Raw genomic sequence first — 18,958 nt, forward strand, 5'->3', positions numbered from 1 at the left:
TATATATGTGTGTGTGTGTGTGTGTGTGTGTATGTATGTATATATATATATATATATATATATATATATATATATAAAACTGCACAAAGATGCACTCATCTAATAAAATAGTCCAGACACGAAGCAGTGCATCATTTACAGAAACATAGACAAGCTTGTTATGATGATGTATGCTCTCTCCTGAATGTATTAGTTTGAAATGAGAAATCTCTGTTGAATTACTGCAGTTCTCACTAGTCAGGCCAAATGCAATCATTTCTGCCCTGACGTCATCTTAAAAGAGAGCCAGGTTTCATTTCTGGAGTGTAGCATAAACTTTATGAGATTTCAAAGTCACCATGCCTAAATAAACTAAAAAGTATATTTAAACATTCAAGTCAAGTCACCTTTATTTATATAGCGCTTTTTACAATACAGATTGTATCAAACTTCACAGTGATAACATGAAAATAATACAACACAGGTCAATAATATTGTTGAATATTAAATGTCCCAACTAAGCAAGCCAAAAGCCAAGGCAACAGTGGCAAGGAACCAAAACTCCATCAGGTGATTGAATAGAGGAAAAAACCTTGGGAGAAACCAGGCTCAGTCGGGGGAACAGTGATTACAAAACAAATTGGATCGAAACTTTAAAGGGATACTCCACTTTTTATGGAAATAGGCTCATTTTACCACTCCCCCAGAGTTAAACAGTTGGGTTTTACCGTTTTCGAATGCATTCAGACGATTTTCAGATATTTAGAAGAATATCAGTAACCAGACAGTTTCTGGTCTCATTGACTTCCATATTATATTTTTTTTCCTACTGTGGAAATCAATGAGACCAGAAACTGTCTGGTTACTGATATTCTGTTACACACTTTAAGGATATTATGGTATACATTAAGACTTGTGACTGAAATGAATCTGATAACCTTCACAATCTCTAATATTCCCAGGGTCAAAGAGGACTTCCTGGAGAGCAGGGATTCAGAGGACACTCCGGACCTGCGGTAAACCAGAAACGCTCCTTCATAAAACATCTGAGCTGCTTTCATTCACATCAGACTATCTACATTCTCCAGTCATTCCTGTGAAAATGTCAGTGATTTTTCAAGAAATGGAGTCTTGATGTCTTTCTCCTGTTTGAACAGGGCCCTAAGGGTGACACTGGTGATAAAGGAGAGGCAGGGAGACATGGAGACCCAGTGAGTTTGTCTTCTTCTCACACATGAATGTATTGTTTGTTTCTTGTAACTTTTCACTGTCAAACTCTTCACTTTCTTCAGGGTCCGCCTGGATTGACGGGCCCTCAGGGGCTCAGAGGGCTGCCAGGCAACGTGGTACGTTCTCAAATAAATTCTTGGCTTTTTTGACATCCGAAATACAAGATCTATTTTAGGAAACGTACAATTTGTGTCAAATGTGTACATGCATATGGTGTCATATAAGCAGGTTGTAATTTTTCTGGTAGTGATCTCAAATGTTTTAAAATTTAACTTTTGCGAGTGTAAACAACTTGTCTGTGTGTTTTTTTTAGGGTATTCCAGGCAGCATCGGTCCACCTGGTATCGCTGGACAGAGAGGAGAGAAGGTAAAGGAATTAAACAACTAATTAAAATTATAGTTTTAAATTATAGTTTTAACACGTTCCCTGGTGGAGTTGGCCTCTTTCAGCAGGATAATAAACCTGGCCACACTGTTGAACACACATTGTTCAGAAATAGATTGAGGAACATGATTCAAGGTGTTGCCCTGGCCTCCAAATTCCCGTGGGTGGGTCGACGCTGTTTTGGCAGCACACCGACATCATTCTAAACGGGTGGCCATAATGTTTTGGCTCATCAATGGATTATTTAATAGTTATTCAATAGTTATTTATTTTCTTGAAACATAATTTACATTTTAAATTTTTCTTAGGACATGTTGGGTTTTTTGTTTGTATTTATGGCTATTTATATGCCACCAGGGAGATGCAGGTAAAGATGGTCCTTCTGGACCCCCTGGTCCAACCGGTGAGCCTGGTTTAAGGGGAGAAATCGGTTTGCCAGGAAAAGGCAAAGAGGGAACAAAGGTAATGCATTCATTTTGTGATTCATAAGCTTGATACCATGGATTATACATTTGATACTGATTTGACTTTAAAGGAGTAGTTCACTTTTGAAAAAACTTTTGCTGATAATTTACTCACCCCCATGTCATCCAAGATGTCCATGTCTTTCTTTCTTCAGTTGAAAAGAAATTAAGGTTTTTGATGAAAACATTCCAGGATTTTTATCCATATAATGGACTTCAATGGGAACCAGATGGTTCAAGTTCCAAAAGAAACTTTAAGTACAAACTGCAAACTTGTTCAAATAGGCTTTAAACGATTCCAGATGATGAATAAGGGTCTTATCAAGCGAAACGATCGATCGTTTTATAAATAAATAACAAAGTTTAAGTTTTATAAGCTCAAACGCTCGCCTTGCTCTGTTCTGTCACGCACTCCTGTTCGAACTCGTTCATCAAAATGAACAAATCTTTTTCCGAGTCATTTGGTTCATACGGTGAAATAAACGAACGAATTGATTCGGAAAAAGATTTGTTCATTTTGTTGAACGAGTTCGAACAGGAGTGCGTGACAGAACAGAGCAAGGCGAGCGTTTGAGCTTATAAAACTTAAACTTTGTTATTTTCTTAAAAAATGAGCGATCGTTTCACTTGATAAGACCCTTAATCATCGTCTGAAATCGTTTAAAGCCCTTTAAACAAGTTTGCAGTTTGTACTGAAAGTTTCTTTTGGAACTTGAACCGTTTGGTTCCCATTGAAGTCCATTATATGGAGAAAAATCCTGGAACGTTTTCATTAAAAACCTTAATTTCTTTTTGACTGAAGAAAGAAAGACATGGACATCTTGGATGACATGGGGGTGAGTAAATTATCAGCAAAAATCCTTTAAAAAAAAAACTTTTGTTCATAGTTCACTCACCCCCATGTCATCCAAGATGTCCATGCAGCTTCAAAAGGCTTTAAATGACACCAGACGAATCTTTTCTCATTTCTTGCATTTTATTCGTTGAATGAATGAAATGACTCAAAAAATATTAGTTAATTTAGATGAACGAGTTCGAACAGGAAAATCACAATGTTTTCTGCATCACAGAACAGAGCAAGGTGAGCATTTGTGCTTATAAAACTTAAACTTTTTTATTTATTTTTGAAATGACCGATCGTTTCGCTAGATAAGACCCTTATTCATCGTCTGGTGTCGGTTAAAGCCCTTTGAAGCTGCACTGAAACTCTCATTTGGACCTTGAACCGTTTGGTTCCCATTGAAGTCCATTATATGGAAAAAAATCCTGGAATATTTTCATCAAAAACCTTAATTTAATTTCGACTGAAGAAAGAATGACATGGACATCTTGGATGACATGGGGGTGAGTAAATTATCAGCAAAAGTTTTTTGAAAAGTGAGCTACTGCTTTAAAATTGCAAATGGTCTCAATACTACTGGCCAATTAGCTTTAGAAGAAAAGAGCTTGCATTTCGTTTCGTTCTTGTTTTAAGGTTTCCCGACATGAGCGTGTAAAATTGCATCTAATAAGCTGTTTACATCTTGTGCTCTGGAGAATCTTAAAGTTGTTTACCCTAACTTTTTCCATTTATATTTGCTGATTGTGGTTAAAAGTACTGAAACGTGGAGAATAAAAGTACCACACATTAAACTAATGAGTCAATGAGACTGGCTGCAGGTGTTACAGGGGAACCGGGGTTGTTTTATAGTTACAGCTGCCTTATTTTTCCAGCTATACACACACGCACTCAGTCTATCCAACAGAGACACATGCTTGTGTGTGTGTGTGTATATAAAATAATCAAATGGAGTGATGTGTATGCTGTATTATATACACCAAACAAAATGGCATCACAATTTTTAGTGAATCATGACTTAAATTTCATTCTGTATATCTTAAAAAAAAACAATAATAAAATAACCCCTTAAAAATAAACTAAATATGATTTTGTGAGAGGACTAATAAAATATCTAGAAATAGAGAGATGCTAGAAGCACAGTATTACTCTGCTTTGTGTAATTACAGGGTGATACAGGACCTCCGGGTCCAGCTGGACCTCCCGGACTGAAGGTAATGAGACTTCTATGTGGGTGTTTTTACTTGTTAGAAGAAAAACAGACTTAATTTTGTCTTCCATTATCATGAAATATATTTTTGGGCATTTTTAATATCATGAGCAGGTGTGTGTTCCCCAGAGGCAAAAGCTGAATCACTTTTCATTGGCATTTCATTTATATGATGGTTTTTAATGAAATTTCAGACAACCAGATAATGATAGCAAAGACGTTTTCCTGAGGAAAAAGTACCAGATATTCATTTTGCTACTGTACCTTTTGCTACTGACTTATCAGTCAGTGCTCGACTTTACATACACTCTCGTTTAAATGTTTAGGTTCAGTGAGATATTATTATTTCTTTAAAGTTTTTAACCAGAAAGAATGCATTAAATTGATCAAAAGTTACAGTAGATACACTTATAGTATTACAAAAGATTCCTATTTTAAAGAAAATTCCATTTATTAAAGAATTCTGGAAAATATTTCCACAAAAATTATTAGGCAGCTCAACTGTTTTCAACATCGATAATGATAATAAATGTTCTTTTGAGCAGCAAATCCTCATATTATAATGATTTCTGAAGGATCATGTGTGTCTGAAGACTGGAGTAATGATGCTGAAAATTCAGCTTTGATTACAGGAATAAATTACAATTCAAATATATTCAAATAGAAAACACTTATTTTAAACTACTATTATTTTACAATATTTTTTGTGACGGAAAAATGAGAGAGAGAGAGAGAGAGAGAGAGAGAGAGAGATTACCATACTAAATATATGTATTACAATAAAGATTAGAGTCAATATTATAAACACAAAAGAACAATATCTACACTCTCAGAAAAAAAGGTCCCAAAGCTGTCACTGCGGCTGTACACTTTTGTACCTAAAGGGTGCATATTAGCACCTAAATGTACATAATAGCACCTAAAATGTACATATAAGCACCATAATAGCCCCTAAAATGTACAAATTAGCACCTAAATGTACATAATACCACCTAAAATATACATAATAGCACCCAAAATGTACATATTAGCACCTAAATGTACACATTAGCACCTGAATGCACATAATAACACCTAAAATGTACATATTAGCACCTAAAATGGAAAAAGTTTACCTTTTGAAAAGGTACAGCCCCAGTGACAGCTTTTGTACCTTTTTTTTGAGAGTGTGCAGCAATGCACAGAGTTATAGTGTTTATATTGGAAGTGGAATTATAATTATCCAGCAAATAATTCACTTTTTATTTTGCGTTTTAGGGCTTGCCCGGCCCACAGGGCATGCCAGGAATGCCAGGAAACAGAGGACCAGCCGGAGAGGGAACCACTGGACCTCAGGTACAGAAACACACACAGTCATGTCATCTGCTCATTCTTCCGTTGCAATATCCAATCAAAATGCATTCATTTTCACATAAGTTTGCTGTAGTTTGAGTGAACACATTTGTATATACAAGCGCACATACTGTATCGTGCACACAGTACACAAAACATGCTTTTATTATGTGAAAGCTTATGTGACTTTTCCATCTACTGTATTTCTGACCCAGCTTACTGAAGACAAACAGAGACAAATGTATTTATGGTCATATATTCTGTCTTTCTTAGGGGCCTCCCGGACCTCCAGGGCCGACAGGAGCCGCGGTAAACAATCTCTTCATATTTATATCACTTTCAAATGAGACAGATGCTGACAGAACAGCCTTAAGTGACGTGTCATGTTTGATATTCAGGGTTTGAGAGGACCTCCAGGAGTGAGCGGACCACAGGGACCCGCTGGACATAATGTAAGATTCACTTTGATTTACTTGTACAGGGACAATTCTGTTATTGTAGCATCATTAGCTAAAGGCTATATTGTAAACTGTAATCCCTGGGATCAGATGATTCATATGGCCATGGATACACCATGTTTTGTTTTGCATCAATACTTTTAAATGAGTTCTTATAACCGCGCAGCACACAACTGAAGACGCTCTGTAATTTGGGCCTGTGATATGCTAATGCTAGTTAGTAGCAGGTTGTATTTATAATTCTGTGAGATTTCATGTTCACATTTTAGAGAACAGTTTCTGCTTTTCCAAAAAAGTAAATATCTACTCACGTTAGTGGTTCTACTATTAATATTGCTTAAATTTAGAGTTACCACTCAACTGCTTAGCAAGCTGGTTTCATTTTTTGAAATCCACGCAGAACATTCATTCATCATCTCCGATGGAGCATCTTTAGCTTCCATTAATCATATTATAGCTGTACAATGACAGTGAAGTGCTTTACTTTTCAATCCTGAATCGTGATGCAGAATTAAACCAGGGCCTGCTGTGGATCTCATTCAGTCTTCTTGGGGATTCAGTGTCAGTTTGTGATTAACACGGTTTGTGTTTACCTGTGGTGAGGATCATCAGCAGGAGTCATGTGTGTATGTGTGTGTGTGTGTACCTGCAGGGTTTACCAGGAAGACCTGGAGAGAAGGGCTCAGCTGGAGAACCAGTGAGTGATACCTGTTCATCATTTAAATATGGAATCATCAAATCAGCAGACATTGAATATTCCTCTGCTGCTGATGGATCATATATGCAGTTAAACAACTGTTTTATTCAGTTTTGTTTTCCCAACCTCTTTTACAGGGAAAAGCTGCAGACCTTTCTGATCTGAAGGTAACAGTCATCCATCCATCCATCCATTCTAAAATCCACCATTCTCCCATTCATCCTTCTATCCATCCATCTGCTCATCCATCCACTCATCCACCCTTTTATCCATCCATCCATCCGCTCATCCAACCTTTTATCCATCCACTCATCCACCTTTTTATCCATCCATTCGCTCATCCAGCTTTTTATCCATCCATCCATCCGCTCATCCAGCCACTCATCCACCCTTTTATCCATCCATCCATCCGCTCATCCAACCTTTTATCCATCCATCCATCCACTTATCCACTATTTTATCCATCCATCCTAAAATCCACCATTCTCCCGTTCATCTTTCTATCCATCCATTTGCTCATCCACTCTTTTATCCATCCATCCATCTGCTCATCCAACCTTTTATCCATCCACCCTTTTATCCATCCACCCATCCACTCATCCACCCTTTTAACCATCCATCCATCCACTCATCCACCCTTTTATACATACACCCATCTATCCACTCATCCATCTTTTTATCCATCGATATATCCATCCATCCGCTCTTCCATCCACTCATCCACCCTTTTATCCATCCATCCGCGTATCCACCCTTTCATCCATCCATCCATCCATCCACCCTTTTATCTATCCATCCATCGATCTGCTCATCCACCCTTTCATCCATCCATCTGTTTATCCATCCATCCATCCACTCATCCAACCTTTTATCCATCCATCCAGCCACTCATCCATCCACTCATCCACCCTTTTATCCATCCATCCATGCGTGTATCCACCCTTTCATACATCCATCCATCCATCCATCCAGCCTTTTATCCATCCATCCATCGATCTGCTCATCCGCCCTTTTATCCATCAATCCACTCATCCACCCTTTCATCTATCCATCCGTTTATCCATCCATCCATCCATCCACTCATCCACCCTTTTATCCATCCATCCATCCCTTTGCCCTTTTATCCATCCACCTATCCATCCATCTATCTGCCTATCCTTCCATTTGCTCATCCTTCCACCCACCCATCCATGGCGGATAGGATATATTATAGGACATTTATCTTAAAGTGCACACCATAATATAGATCAGGGTAGGGTCACACCATCTATAATTTCTAAAACTGGGACATAAGAGAGGCTTAGTAAGTAAATTTTAGTTAATTTGGCTGCACTATTATATTAATTAAAGCTCCATTACACCATTAAAGCTCTCTGTAATACGTGTAGTTGCTTAATTTGGCATCCACCTTTATTGATCAGATATAGTGTTGAAAACCCAGGATTTTGAGTTTAGTGTTAGTTCTTGTTATGGATTTCCATTCTTGTAAAGGTTGTAAGTGTGTTTTTCTCTTTCCCAGGACATTTGTTCAGATTGTCCCCCTGGACCAGCTGGACAACCAGGTACTCCAGGACCTCCTGGTGACAAAGGTCATACTGGACCACCTGGGAAAAACGGACAGGATGGATATGCGGTGAGGAATCATGATTTAGAAATCGATGTTTTAATGGAACTGAAACAGAACATGAAATATACACGTTTAATCAGTTTACCTCCATTTAAAACCTCAAATAATAGATTAATTTATGAGTCTTTATTGGGATTTAACTGGTGGCTTTTGCAGGGTCCTCCTGGACCAACAGGACCCGCTGGACCTCCTGGTGCTGATGGAACCAAGGTTAGAATGTAGACGATATATATATATATATATATATATATATATATATATATATATATATATATATATATATATATATATATACAGTCAAACCAACATTTATTCAGACACCTTCAACATTTCTCACATTATCACAGTTTATTCGCTATAGTTTAGTAAAATGTTAATACAATTTAACAAGAGCACAGAGATCAAGAACTCAAATCAGTTGATATTTCACTGGTTTTGGCCATCCTTCTCTTAGATAATAACAATTTAGGTCAACCAATTACCAAGTAATGCTTAATTTTGTTCACTCTGTGCTATAAAAAGGTTGCATCCCTCATCCACCCTTTTGTCCATCCATCCATTTGCCCTTTTATCCATCCATCCATCCATCCATTTGCCCTTTTATCCATCCACCATCCATCCATCCATCCATCCAATCCACCCTTTTATCCATCCATCCATCCATCCATCCGCCCTTTTATCCATCAATTTATCCACCCATCTGCTCATCCACCCTTTTATCCATCCATCCATCCACTCATCCACCATTTTATCCATATGAAGAATTTTTGGGTATAAAATGTCACAGTTTACTTTATTTTGCTATCCTCACTTACATAATTGAACTATAGTGTCCTGCACCCACTAGGAAAAATGATATCTGGTGTCTGAATAATTTTTGGTTTGACTGTACACATTACACTCGCAAATTCTTTAAGTCTCCCTACACTTATATGGGTGAAATATACTTGTGTCAACCGGCAGCATAGCATCACTGGTGTTTGTTTTAAATAACTTATTTGTGTTGTGTTGCAGGGGGTCAAAGGTGACAAAGGTGCTCCAGGAACACCTGGAGATAAGGGTGAAAAGGTACTGTCAACTTACCATTTTTCATCACTGTTGTATTCAGACTATTTGAAATACCATTATTTATCCTTATGCCACATCTTTCTCTCATTTATTTGCGTTTTCCCAGGGTCACTCAGGACCTCCTGGTTATCCAGGGGCTGCAGGAGCCATGGGTCAACCTGTGAGTATTTTAAACACACTTCCAGACTGTGTTGCTACACTAAAAAACAACTTACGTTTCTGCTGTATGTATAGGGTAATGATGGAAACCCTGGACCTATTGGACCACCTGGACCTGCTGGAGAAAAGGCAAGGCTAATATGTTTTGTTCTGTGATTTTGTGGATGGATTGCAAGACTGGAATCTGTCCATGTTATGGATGATTGATAGTCATGAGAATGTGTTTTACCAGGGTAAAGAAGGACTGAAGGGAATTCAGGGACCTCCAGGCCTGCCGGGTCTAATGGTGAGCGATTACATCTCTTTCATCGTTTTTAAAAAGTCCAAAAGTTTTTGGTTGGTAAGATTTGGTAAGAAGTCTCTTAAGCTTATGGCTGCATTTATTTGATCAAAAAAAAAAACAGTCATATTATTATTACAGTTTAAAATAACTTTGACATTTTCAAACATATTAAAATAGAAAATGTATTTTTACTTGTTTTTACAGTCATTTTTGATCAATTAAATGTGTCCTTGCTGAATAAAAGTATTCATTTCTTTAAAAATAAATTAATAAAAAAGCTATTTTGAATGGGAATCTAATAACTCCATGATGCTGTTTTTGTTTCCGGTGCTACATATTCTGTCCTGAAGGGCATGATGGGTAAACAAGGAAAGGATGGCAGACCAGGAGAACCAGGAGAGCCGGTATGAGTCTGATGTTCTGTGTGCATACCAGCATCCTAGCCAAGCTTAGTTCTGCATATACAGCCAGAAACATAAAAATATATATATTATGATTATTTTCTTTTCTGCTTGTAGGGTAAACAGGGAGAGCCAGGAACACCAGGTAGAGATGGACTCAGAGGAATGCCTGTGAGTTATGACTAAAAACCTAATGAAGATTCTCTTATTCTGTATTAGGGATGGAGTTCTGTGGGAAGCTGGACTATTTCACCTCACACAAATGTACCATGGCATTATTATCTGCTACCTATACCTATAGGCTAAAATATACACATATATTTGTGTCTTTTCCAGGGTTTCAAAGGTCACAGAGGGGAACCAGGGCCACCAGGGTCAAAGGTCGGTCAATGGCAATTGAAATGAATCCCCATAGATACATTCATATTCAAAGCTTCAGCACTAATATATGCTCCATAAATAAACCAGAATTGTCATGGGTTCTGTTTATAAATGCCAACCTGTCATATTGGTTACATTAGGGTGAAGATGGGAAGCAGGGTGTTCCTGGACGTGAGGGTCCAGCTGGGAAAGATGTGAGTAAACGCGCAATCCATGTCAGAGGTCACTGCAGACGATGGTGTTGTCTTTTAATAGGTGTACTTGTGTTGCCCAGGGTAAAACCGGACCACCAGGGCTAGAGGGCATGAGAGGACCACGAGGAGAAACCGTAAGGATGCCTTTAATGAACCAATTAAATTGCAAAACAAAACGGCACCAGTGTGATTGTTTTGTTGGGTCACTGTGTTTCGTCTTTTTAGGGTCAACCTGGAGAACCAGGACCAGCCGGCAAGCCCGGATCTCAGGGAAATCCTGTAAGTTTCTTATAGCATGTCAATATGGGCGGCCATGTTGTTTATTGAACTGGGATTTCGATTTACAACCACTTTTGGACCCGAAAATTGCCTCTCGCTGGTGTTTCTATTAAAGCATGGCTCAGAATTTCTATGGGGCAGCACATTGAACTTTATTGAACTATATTATCAGCAATGTTTATTGTAAACGATCACTTTGTTTTACTGTATTTCAGGGTCAGCCAGGACACAAAGGTGATGCAGGGATCCAAGGATTACCCGGTTTCCCAGGTCCAAAAGGGCCATCGGTGAGTGATGTTGGTTTGGGCTGATGGGAATTCAATTTTTTGCATATCTAAAAGTAAAGCTTTTATGCCGTTAAAACAAGCCTTGTAAATATATAGAAATGAACAGCAGTCAACCCTAAGTGGATATGAAGTGCTGTAGCCTGTCTGACTATGAGCAAACACTTGTGTTTTCACCTCAGGGTCCGGCTGGTCCAATTGGCCCAGAGGGAAAACAAGTGAGTGATGGTTCTTTACTTTTCATTCATATTATATGAACACTTTTTCCTAATTTTTTTAACTAACCATGTTTTTATCATAGGGCATGCTAGGAAAACCAGGAGACAGAGGACAGAAGGGAGAAAAGGTATGCATCCATCCATCCATCTATCCATCCACACATCCATCCATCCAAACACCCACCCACCCATCCGTCCCTACACCCACCCACCCATCCACCACCAATCCATCCAAACACCCACCCACCCGTCCATACACCCACCCATCCATCCATCCATCCATCCATCCAAACACCCACCCACCCATCCATCCAAACACCCACCCACCCATCCGTCCATACACCCATTCATCCATCCATCCACCCATCCGTCCATACACCCATCCATCCATCCATCCATCCAAACACCCAGCCACCCATCCGTCCATACACCCATCCATCCACCATCCATCCATACACCCACCCACCCATCCATCCACCCATCCATCCATCCATCAACCCATCCATCCATCCATTCACCCATCCACCATCCATACACCCACCCATCCATCCATCCAACCCATCCATCATCCATCCATCCATTCATCCATCCATCCATCCATCCATCCATATATATACCAGTTCAAAATCATCAATTCAACACTTGTCTTTCTTGGTTGCTTGTCTCTGCAGGGTGATAATGGAATAAAAGGAGACAAAGGACCCGTTGGAGATCCGGGTATTCCGGGTAACCCTGGGCCTCCCGGTAGGAAGGGTCACACGGGGATGATGGGCATGTCGGGACCCCCTGGGGAAGTGGGTCCTGCTGGGCCCCCTGGTTCTTCAGGACAGCCGGGACTCCCAGGTCTCAGAGTGAGTCTACAAATAGTATTTTCAGAAGAAAATGTGTGATGCTTATGATTTCGAAATGGTGTCATGATATGTATTACGTGTTTTTAAGGGCGAGACGCCATCACTGGAACAAATGCGACGACTCATTCAAGAGGAACTGTCCAAACAATTGGATGGTGAGATTCATTTGGTGAAAATGTATTTAACTTGATACTTGGCAATTTCTTTGTATATTTTCTAAACTTTCCATTGATTTGCACAGCTAAACTAGCTTACCTCATGGCTCAAATGCAACCCGCTCATATCAAGAGCACGGCTGGCCGTCCCGGTCCGCCTGGTCCCCCAGGTAAAGATGGATCTCCTGGCAGGCAAGGTCAAACTGGAGAGCCTGGAATGCCTGGACAAAATGGAGCAGATGGACCCAGAGGTCCAGCTGGTCCTAAAGGTACCACAAACTAACTTCAGATAGTTACTTTGCTCGATTGATGTTTGAAGTTTAATCTTTTCAACCTACGTTGTTTTTTTAGGTGAACGAGGCTCAAAAGGTGAAAAGGGAGAAGACGGTGTTGGACAGAGAGGAGAGCAAGGTCCAATTGGCCCGATGGGTAAGATATTTTGGTCATCAATGCTTTGATTTACATTGACTCTGTTTAGATGAATCTCATGAAAATTTCCCAAATCCAACCAAAAAATTCAACGATAAAAATATGGAAAAGAAGCCTGATTTAGGACAAGATATACATATTAAAATTCCAGTATTCAACTTTAATTCAGAAAATAATAATACTTATCCACCCTCATCCATGAGTGAATGGATATAAGAGTATGTATATTCTTTATGCTTTTTTCGATTTTGATCTTATATTTTGTGCTTAGAAATGTGCTTAAAAAAAGAGTCAATGCAAAAGTGTAAAATGGTCTTAAAATATATCTTCATTTTATTTCATTTAATTTTAAAATAAAATATCATTGAACTTTTGATTTTGGGGTGAATTGTGACTTGAACCTTTCTTTGTAAACGTGTTGTAATGATAACCGACGGCTGAGATCATATTTGCACCCCAGGTCCAGCAGGAATGCCAGGATATGGAAAAGATGGTCTTCCTGGAGCCGCAGGTGCTCAGGGAGAGCCCGGTAACCCTGGTCCTCACGGTCAGCCCGGACCTCCTGGACCGACAGGGCAGTGCGACCCCTCACAGTGTGCCTACTACGCCAGTCTGGCATCAAGACCTCACACCAAAAACGTCAAGGGCACTTAATACACCCCTCACTGTCCTGGGCTAACACCTATTTATGAACTTGGACATTCAACGAGCCGCAAATATGTTCTGTACCATCAGGAGAACTCCAGCGTCTGAAGGGTGTGTAAATATGTGTGTGTGTGTAAATGTGTGTTTGTAATAGACTTTTCAATTTGGTTAATGTCTTCTTTAACCCTGAGTTGAGTCCACTTTTAGCCCTGGGTTTATAGACCTTATGAAGCCCCGCCCCTTTTCAGCGCTGCGCTTGTTGTGTTCTGTCGTCCGGTTTGTGTTTCCACAGCATGAAGGAAAGATCTCACTGAATTGTGAATGAACATTTTAAAATGTCATTGACATTTATGACATCCACTTCAAACATTACAATGCTCACAATAGATTTAGTTAACTCTACAATAAGTAATTCCACTTCATCCTCTTCAACAGTGATGCCATCTGTAACAAAATATACACTTATCGCAAAAACAGTATACAGTTCAAACGCAAGACGGCTACGTGCTTGTTTTTCTGGCGCACAAGGTCTATAGTTATGAAAAAGTGTTAGCATTTAGCATTAGCGCTTCCAACTGTGGGTTGTGAAATCCAGCTCTAGATGAACCATGAAAGGTGATTGTGATCATGGAAAATGTGTAAGTCATTTCTATAGTGGATATTACAAAAAAATGTGTCATTGTGAACTCCACAACATTGAATCGCTTGGATATTTTGAAGTTGCGTTCTTTCAATGAATCAGTTGAACTGGTTCACACATCGGTCAGAATCTATTCATTAGCGAGTCTTTCTGAATCAAAAGGATTTTTACCATTAATCACAAATCGCTTAGAAAAGTCATTTGCTCTAAAATCTTGTAAATGCCTTAAATGTTAATGCTAACACTTCAGTGATTGTACAGTGTCTAAAACAGATAAACGTTAAGAAGAGACAGTATTTTACTGTGCTTGTCCACTAAATGAATTTAACCCAATAATATGCTAATAATATTATTAACCAAGTTTGTAAAGATTTGACACTCTACATGACATCTCAGGATTGAATGCTAACCTAGTATAGTGTGAAACACATTAACCCAGGGTTAAAAACTAACCCAGGGTCATCTGCTTCAAGTGAAGACTTCATATAAAAGACATTTACTTACCAGACCGTGATGTCATAGCGACACAGTCTCATGCCGTTTACTGAGGTCATGGAGTAGATGCATTGTTAGTGATATTGGTATATTGGCTCAGGATGTGCTTTTCAAGTCTGAGGTTTATTGATGAAGCTCTCCGTTCCTCCGGGAAAAGACAGGAACGCTTTTGCACTCATCAATAGGAAATCTCGTTGGGGATCATTAGAGGTCCTGGAGATGGAGGACAAGTGCATTTGTGCTCTTTGTTTTTTTGTAAGATGCATCTCTTTGTAGCCATGCATCAGGTAAATAACTTGCCTTTTCTTTTCATTTCGGATCATTAAACTTGCGTTTGGGATGACTGAAAGGCAGCTGCTTAATTCAGTGCATGTTTAATAGTTAAACACAGTTTAAAACGATTGGCAAAAATGTCTGTCGCTGCAGAAATACACCATTGATGCCGCTTATAATGTCGTTTGTAATAGGTTTGCATAGCACTTTCCGGTTCAAACGACATTGCCTTTGTCATTATGATGGTTCAGGAACACAAAGTCCTAGTTAAAGGTCCAGTGTGAGTGTGCACTAGCATCATTTGTGCCACTAAAGCGTTCAGTTAAAACTGTTGAAGCCACACACAGATATGCATTACGTTGCCATATAAGCATTGTAGCAGATCAAGAATAAATCTTTTTTTTTTTTTCACAATTATAGATTGTGAGTTAGCTTGACTGAAATTGACATCCAATAAATATAAAATAGCTTGTTTTGGTAAAATATTGATATATTTTTGAAAGGAATTTCATTTTCTCATTACTTAAATTATGCTTTAATTGGTTTTTAATCTATTCTTTGTAGTTTTTCCACCCTTAGAAATTCAGATTCATGTGGACACTTGTGTCCGCCACTTAATGAAAAATAAAAAAGGTAATTTCGACTTTTTATCTCACAATTCTGACTTGTTTTCTCACAATTGTGAGATATAAAGTCAGAATTGCGAGATATAAAGTCGCAATTGCGTGTTCTAAATTCAGAATTGCGAGATTTAAAGTCAGAATTGATTGTTATAAAGTCGCAATTGCGTGTTATGAAGTCAGAATTGTGAGATATAAACTATTCTGAGGGGGGAAAAAGTATTTTTTCGCCTTAGAATTGGCCTGATAACTCAATTGCGAGTTTTTCTCTCACGATTCTGAGAAAAGATGTCAGAATTTCGAGATGTAAACTCGCAATTATGTGTAAAAGTCAGAATTGCGAGATGTAAACTCGCAATTTTGAGAAAAAAGTCAGAATTGTGAGATAGTCATAATTGTTTTTTTTTTCCTCACAATTGCGACTTTATTTATCAGAATGCGACTTTATATCTCGCAATTACGACTTTATTTATCAGAATTGCGACTTTATTTCTCAGAATTGCGACTTTATTTCTCGCAATTGTGACTTTATTTCTAAGAATTGTGACTTCATTTCTCAAAATTGCGACTATCTCTCAGAATTGCGACTTTATTTCTCGCAATTGCGACTTTATTTCTCACAATTCTGACTTCACATCTCGCAATTGTGAGAGAAGTCGCAATCATTTTTTTTATTCAGTGTCGGAAACAAGCTTCCATAGATTCAAATTAAAAATACAGAAAGATGATTACATTTTCTATCTTAGTTTTGTAAAGGAAAGTTTTTGTTTTGTTTTTTGGCGGCAAATACTTTAAGATATGTTAAATATCTTATTTTTTATTGTTCCTCGATTGTCCTGAGAGATATCACTAAATAGGTGTCTCTGTAACATGGCGATTGGTCTGTGCTTTTTCAGCCAATCCGAAAGTCTCGCTGCCTGTTAGTCATTTAGCATGTTCAGGTTGCCTTTCTTTGGAGGGGCGGGGCTTTAGTGTGAGGTCACATGTTGAGTTCAGCAAAATGGCTGAAATAAGGTGGATCATCATGGATGTGGTAAAAATTAATTGAATTTGTTGACTGATTAATTATATTTTAAAGCAAAACCTCACATGGCTTGTTGTACCTACATGCAATGTTCATGATAAATCTCTTTGTAATTAGTATCATATACACAATCATAAGAAATCTTGTTCTTATCAAGTTTGTTTCTTTTTCCCCTGCATTTGTTAAGCGTTTGTCCTTGTTTACCCTGCCTTCAAGAGTTGATGTTTTGGTGATGTATTTTGAATCGCTGAGCTTATTACTGATGCAAATTTATGTAAATTCATGGTGCTTTTTTAGTACAAGAAAAAGAAATACTCGCTATCAGCATTACTGTCATGTTTATTTTATATTAAGATATTAACTATATCTTTATTCAGATATAGTTGCTTTTTTGACTGTATCCTGTTTGTTTGGCTTATTCAAGCCGTTAATGACTGTGTTCGTTTTTTTCATACCAATTTGCATTAAATTATTCTAATGAGCTACAGGTGCAGGTAAAATAGTCTAATTTATGCATGGTATAATCTATCTGTTTATACTGATTCTCTGGTGCTATAATTAATCTTAATTAGTTTGATGTATGTGTATGTGTGGAGGGAGAGCGTATGTGTTAATAAAGAGTGGAACAGGTCCATTTTATAGGATTGGGCTGTTATTGTGGGGGAAAAACGTATAAAGTTAACCCCCTCAGACCTGAATTATGTTTCAAGTTTCTGAAAAATATAAAAGTACATTTTCCCAGCTCATGAGGTTTCTATAAATGACAAAAAAATTATATAATTGATTTCATTGTGATTTTTTTTTTGTCCATTCCAATGGACATCAGGTCAAAACAGGTGTAATTCCAAAAAATGTACCAACATGAAATAAATTAATAAAAATAAAATTTGTTGGTCTATACTTTAAGCTTTTTCTCAAGGTCAAAAAAATTCCAGCAGTATACCATTTCAACTATAATTTTGAGGTTTTTGTTTTACAGATTTTCTCCAATCTTCTCAAAACTCCGGATTATGATAGAGGGCTGTGAGACTTTGACCTGAGTGCAAAAATGGAGGCTCTAGACCCTTCCAGAGCTGAGATATCAAAATTCAAAATTTCGAACCGAAAAAAAAAACGACAGTGTTACCCCTTTTGTTTTTTTTTTCATTTTCGGGCGAAAAATTAAGTTTCTCCAATCTTCTCAAAACTCCGGATTATGATAGAGGGCTGTGAGACTTTGACCTGAGTGCAAAAATGGAGGCTCTAGACCCTTCCAGAGCTGAGATATCAAAATTCAAAATTTCGACCCGAAAAAAAAACGACAGTGTTACCCCTTTTGTTTTTTTTCATTTTTGGGCAAAAAATTAAGTTTCTCCAATCTTCTCAAAACTCTGGATTATGATAGAGGGCTGTGAGACTTTGACCTGAGTGCAAAAATGGAGGCTCTAGACCCTTCCAGAGCTGAGATATCAAAATTCAAAATTTCGAACCGAAAAAAAAACGACAGTGTTACCCCTTTTGTTTTTTTTTTCATTTTCGGGCGAAAAATTAAGTTTCTCCAATCTTCTCAAAACTCCGGATTATGATAGAGGGCTGTGAGACTTTGACCTGAGTGCAAAAATGGAGGCTCTAGACCCTTCCAGAGCTGAGATATCAAAATTCAAAATTTCGACCCGAAAAAAAAACGACAGTGTTACCCCTTTTGTTTTTTTTCATTTTTGGGCAAAAAATTAAGTTTCTCCAATCTTCTCAAAACTCTGGATTATGATAGAGGGCTGTGAGACTTTGACCTGAGTGCAAAAATGGAGGCTCTAGACCCTTCCAGAGCTGAGATATCAAAATTCAAAATTTCGACCCGAAAAAAAAACGACAGTGTTACCCCTTTTGTTTTTTTTCATTTTCGGGCGAAAAATTAAGTTTCTCCAATCTTCTCAAAAGTCCGGATTATGATAGAGGGCTGTGAGACTTTGACCTGAGTGCAAAAATGGAGGCTCTAGACCCTTCCAGAGCTGAGATATCAAAATTCAAAATTTCGACCTGAAAAAAAAACAACAGTGTTACCCCTTTTGTTTTTGTTTTTTCATTTTTGGGCAAAAAATTAAGTTTCTCCAATCTTCTCAATACTCTGCATTATGATAGAGGGCTGTGAGACTTTGATCTGAGTGCAAAAATGGAGGCTCTAGACCCTTCCAGAGCTAAGATATCAAAATTAAAAATTTCGACCCGAAAAAAAAACGACAGTGTTACCCCTTTTGTTTTTTTTCATTTTTGGGCAAAAAATTAAGTTTCTCCAATCTTCTCAGAACTCTGGATTATGATAGAGGGCTGTGAGACTTTGACCTGAGTGCAAAAATGGAGGC

The 18,958-nt window shown here is 38.1% G+C and overlaps 1 protein-coding gene across 1 annotated transcript in view; it reads left to right on the forward strand.

Moving 5' to 3' along the window:
- col22a1 (collagen, type XXII, alpha 1) overlaps nucleotides 1–17,253 on the forward strand; it is a 59,740-nt gene extending 42,487 nt beyond the window's left edge. Inside the window, exons 34-64 of the mRNA XM_089122785.1 lie at nucleotides 942–995; nucleotides 1,137–1,190; nucleotides 1,272–1,325; nucleotides 1,523–1,576; nucleotides 1,952–2,056; nucleotides 4,066–4,110; nucleotides 5,364–5,441; nucleotides 5,712–5,747; nucleotides 5,837–5,890; nucleotides 6,549–6,593; nucleotides 6,731–6,760; nucleotides 8,113–8,226; nucleotides 8,377–8,430; nucleotides 9,235–9,288; nucleotides 9,395–9,448; nucleotides 9,523–9,576; nucleotides 9,680–9,733; nucleotides 10,081–10,134; nucleotides 10,249–10,302; nucleotides 10,468–10,512; nucleotides 10,653–10,706; nucleotides 10,787–10,840; nucleotides 10,932–10,985; nucleotides 11,201–11,272; nucleotides 11,452–11,487; nucleotides 11,571–11,615; nucleotides 12,159–12,338; nucleotides 12,427–12,493; nucleotides 12,580–12,762; nucleotides 12,845–12,922; nucleotides 13,383–17,253. Of these exons, the coding sequence (XP_088978911.1) occupies nucleotides 942–995; nucleotides 1,137–1,190; nucleotides 1,272–1,325; nucleotides 1,523–1,576; nucleotides 1,952–2,056; nucleotides 4,066–4,110; nucleotides 5,364–5,441; nucleotides 5,712–5,747; nucleotides 5,837–5,890; nucleotides 6,549–6,593; nucleotides 6,731–6,760; nucleotides 8,113–8,226; nucleotides 8,377–8,430; nucleotides 9,235–9,288; nucleotides 9,395–9,448; nucleotides 9,523–9,576; nucleotides 9,680–9,733; nucleotides 10,081–10,134; nucleotides 10,249–10,302; nucleotides 10,468–10,512; nucleotides 10,653–10,706; nucleotides 10,787–10,840; nucleotides 10,932–10,985; nucleotides 11,201–11,272; nucleotides 11,452–11,487; nucleotides 11,571–11,615; nucleotides 12,159–12,338; nucleotides 12,427–12,493; nucleotides 12,580–12,762; nucleotides 12,845–12,922; nucleotides 13,383–13,576 (2,163 nt within the window). The 3' untranslated portion in view covers nucleotides 13,577–17,253. The remainder of the gene's footprint in view (nucleotides 1–941; nucleotides 996–1,136; nucleotides 1,191–1,271; nucleotides 1,326–1,522; nucleotides 1,577–1,951; nucleotides 2,057–4,065; nucleotides 4,111–5,363; nucleotides 5,442–5,711; nucleotides 5,748–5,836; nucleotides 5,891–6,548; nucleotides 6,594–6,730; nucleotides 6,761–8,112; nucleotides 8,227–8,376; nucleotides 8,431–9,234; nucleotides 9,289–9,394; nucleotides 9,449–9,522; nucleotides 9,577–9,679; nucleotides 9,734–10,080; nucleotides 10,135–10,248; nucleotides 10,303–10,467; nucleotides 10,513–10,652; nucleotides 10,707–10,786; nucleotides 10,841–10,931; nucleotides 10,986–11,200; nucleotides 11,273–11,451; nucleotides 11,488–11,570; nucleotides 11,616–12,158; nucleotides 12,339–12,426; nucleotides 12,494–12,579; nucleotides 12,763–12,844; nucleotides 12,923–13,382) is intronic.
- Nucleotides 17,254–18,958: the final 1,705 nt, after the last annotated feature.

This window comes from Pimephales promelas, chromosome 18 (genome assembly GCF_988280905.1).
Source record: "Pimephales promelas chromosome 18, fPimPro1.hap1.1, whole genome shotgun sequence".
In the NCBI taxonomy this organism is placed as follows: Eukaryota; Metazoa; Chordata; class Actinopteri; order Cypriniformes; family Leuciscidae; genus Pimephales; species Pimephales promelas.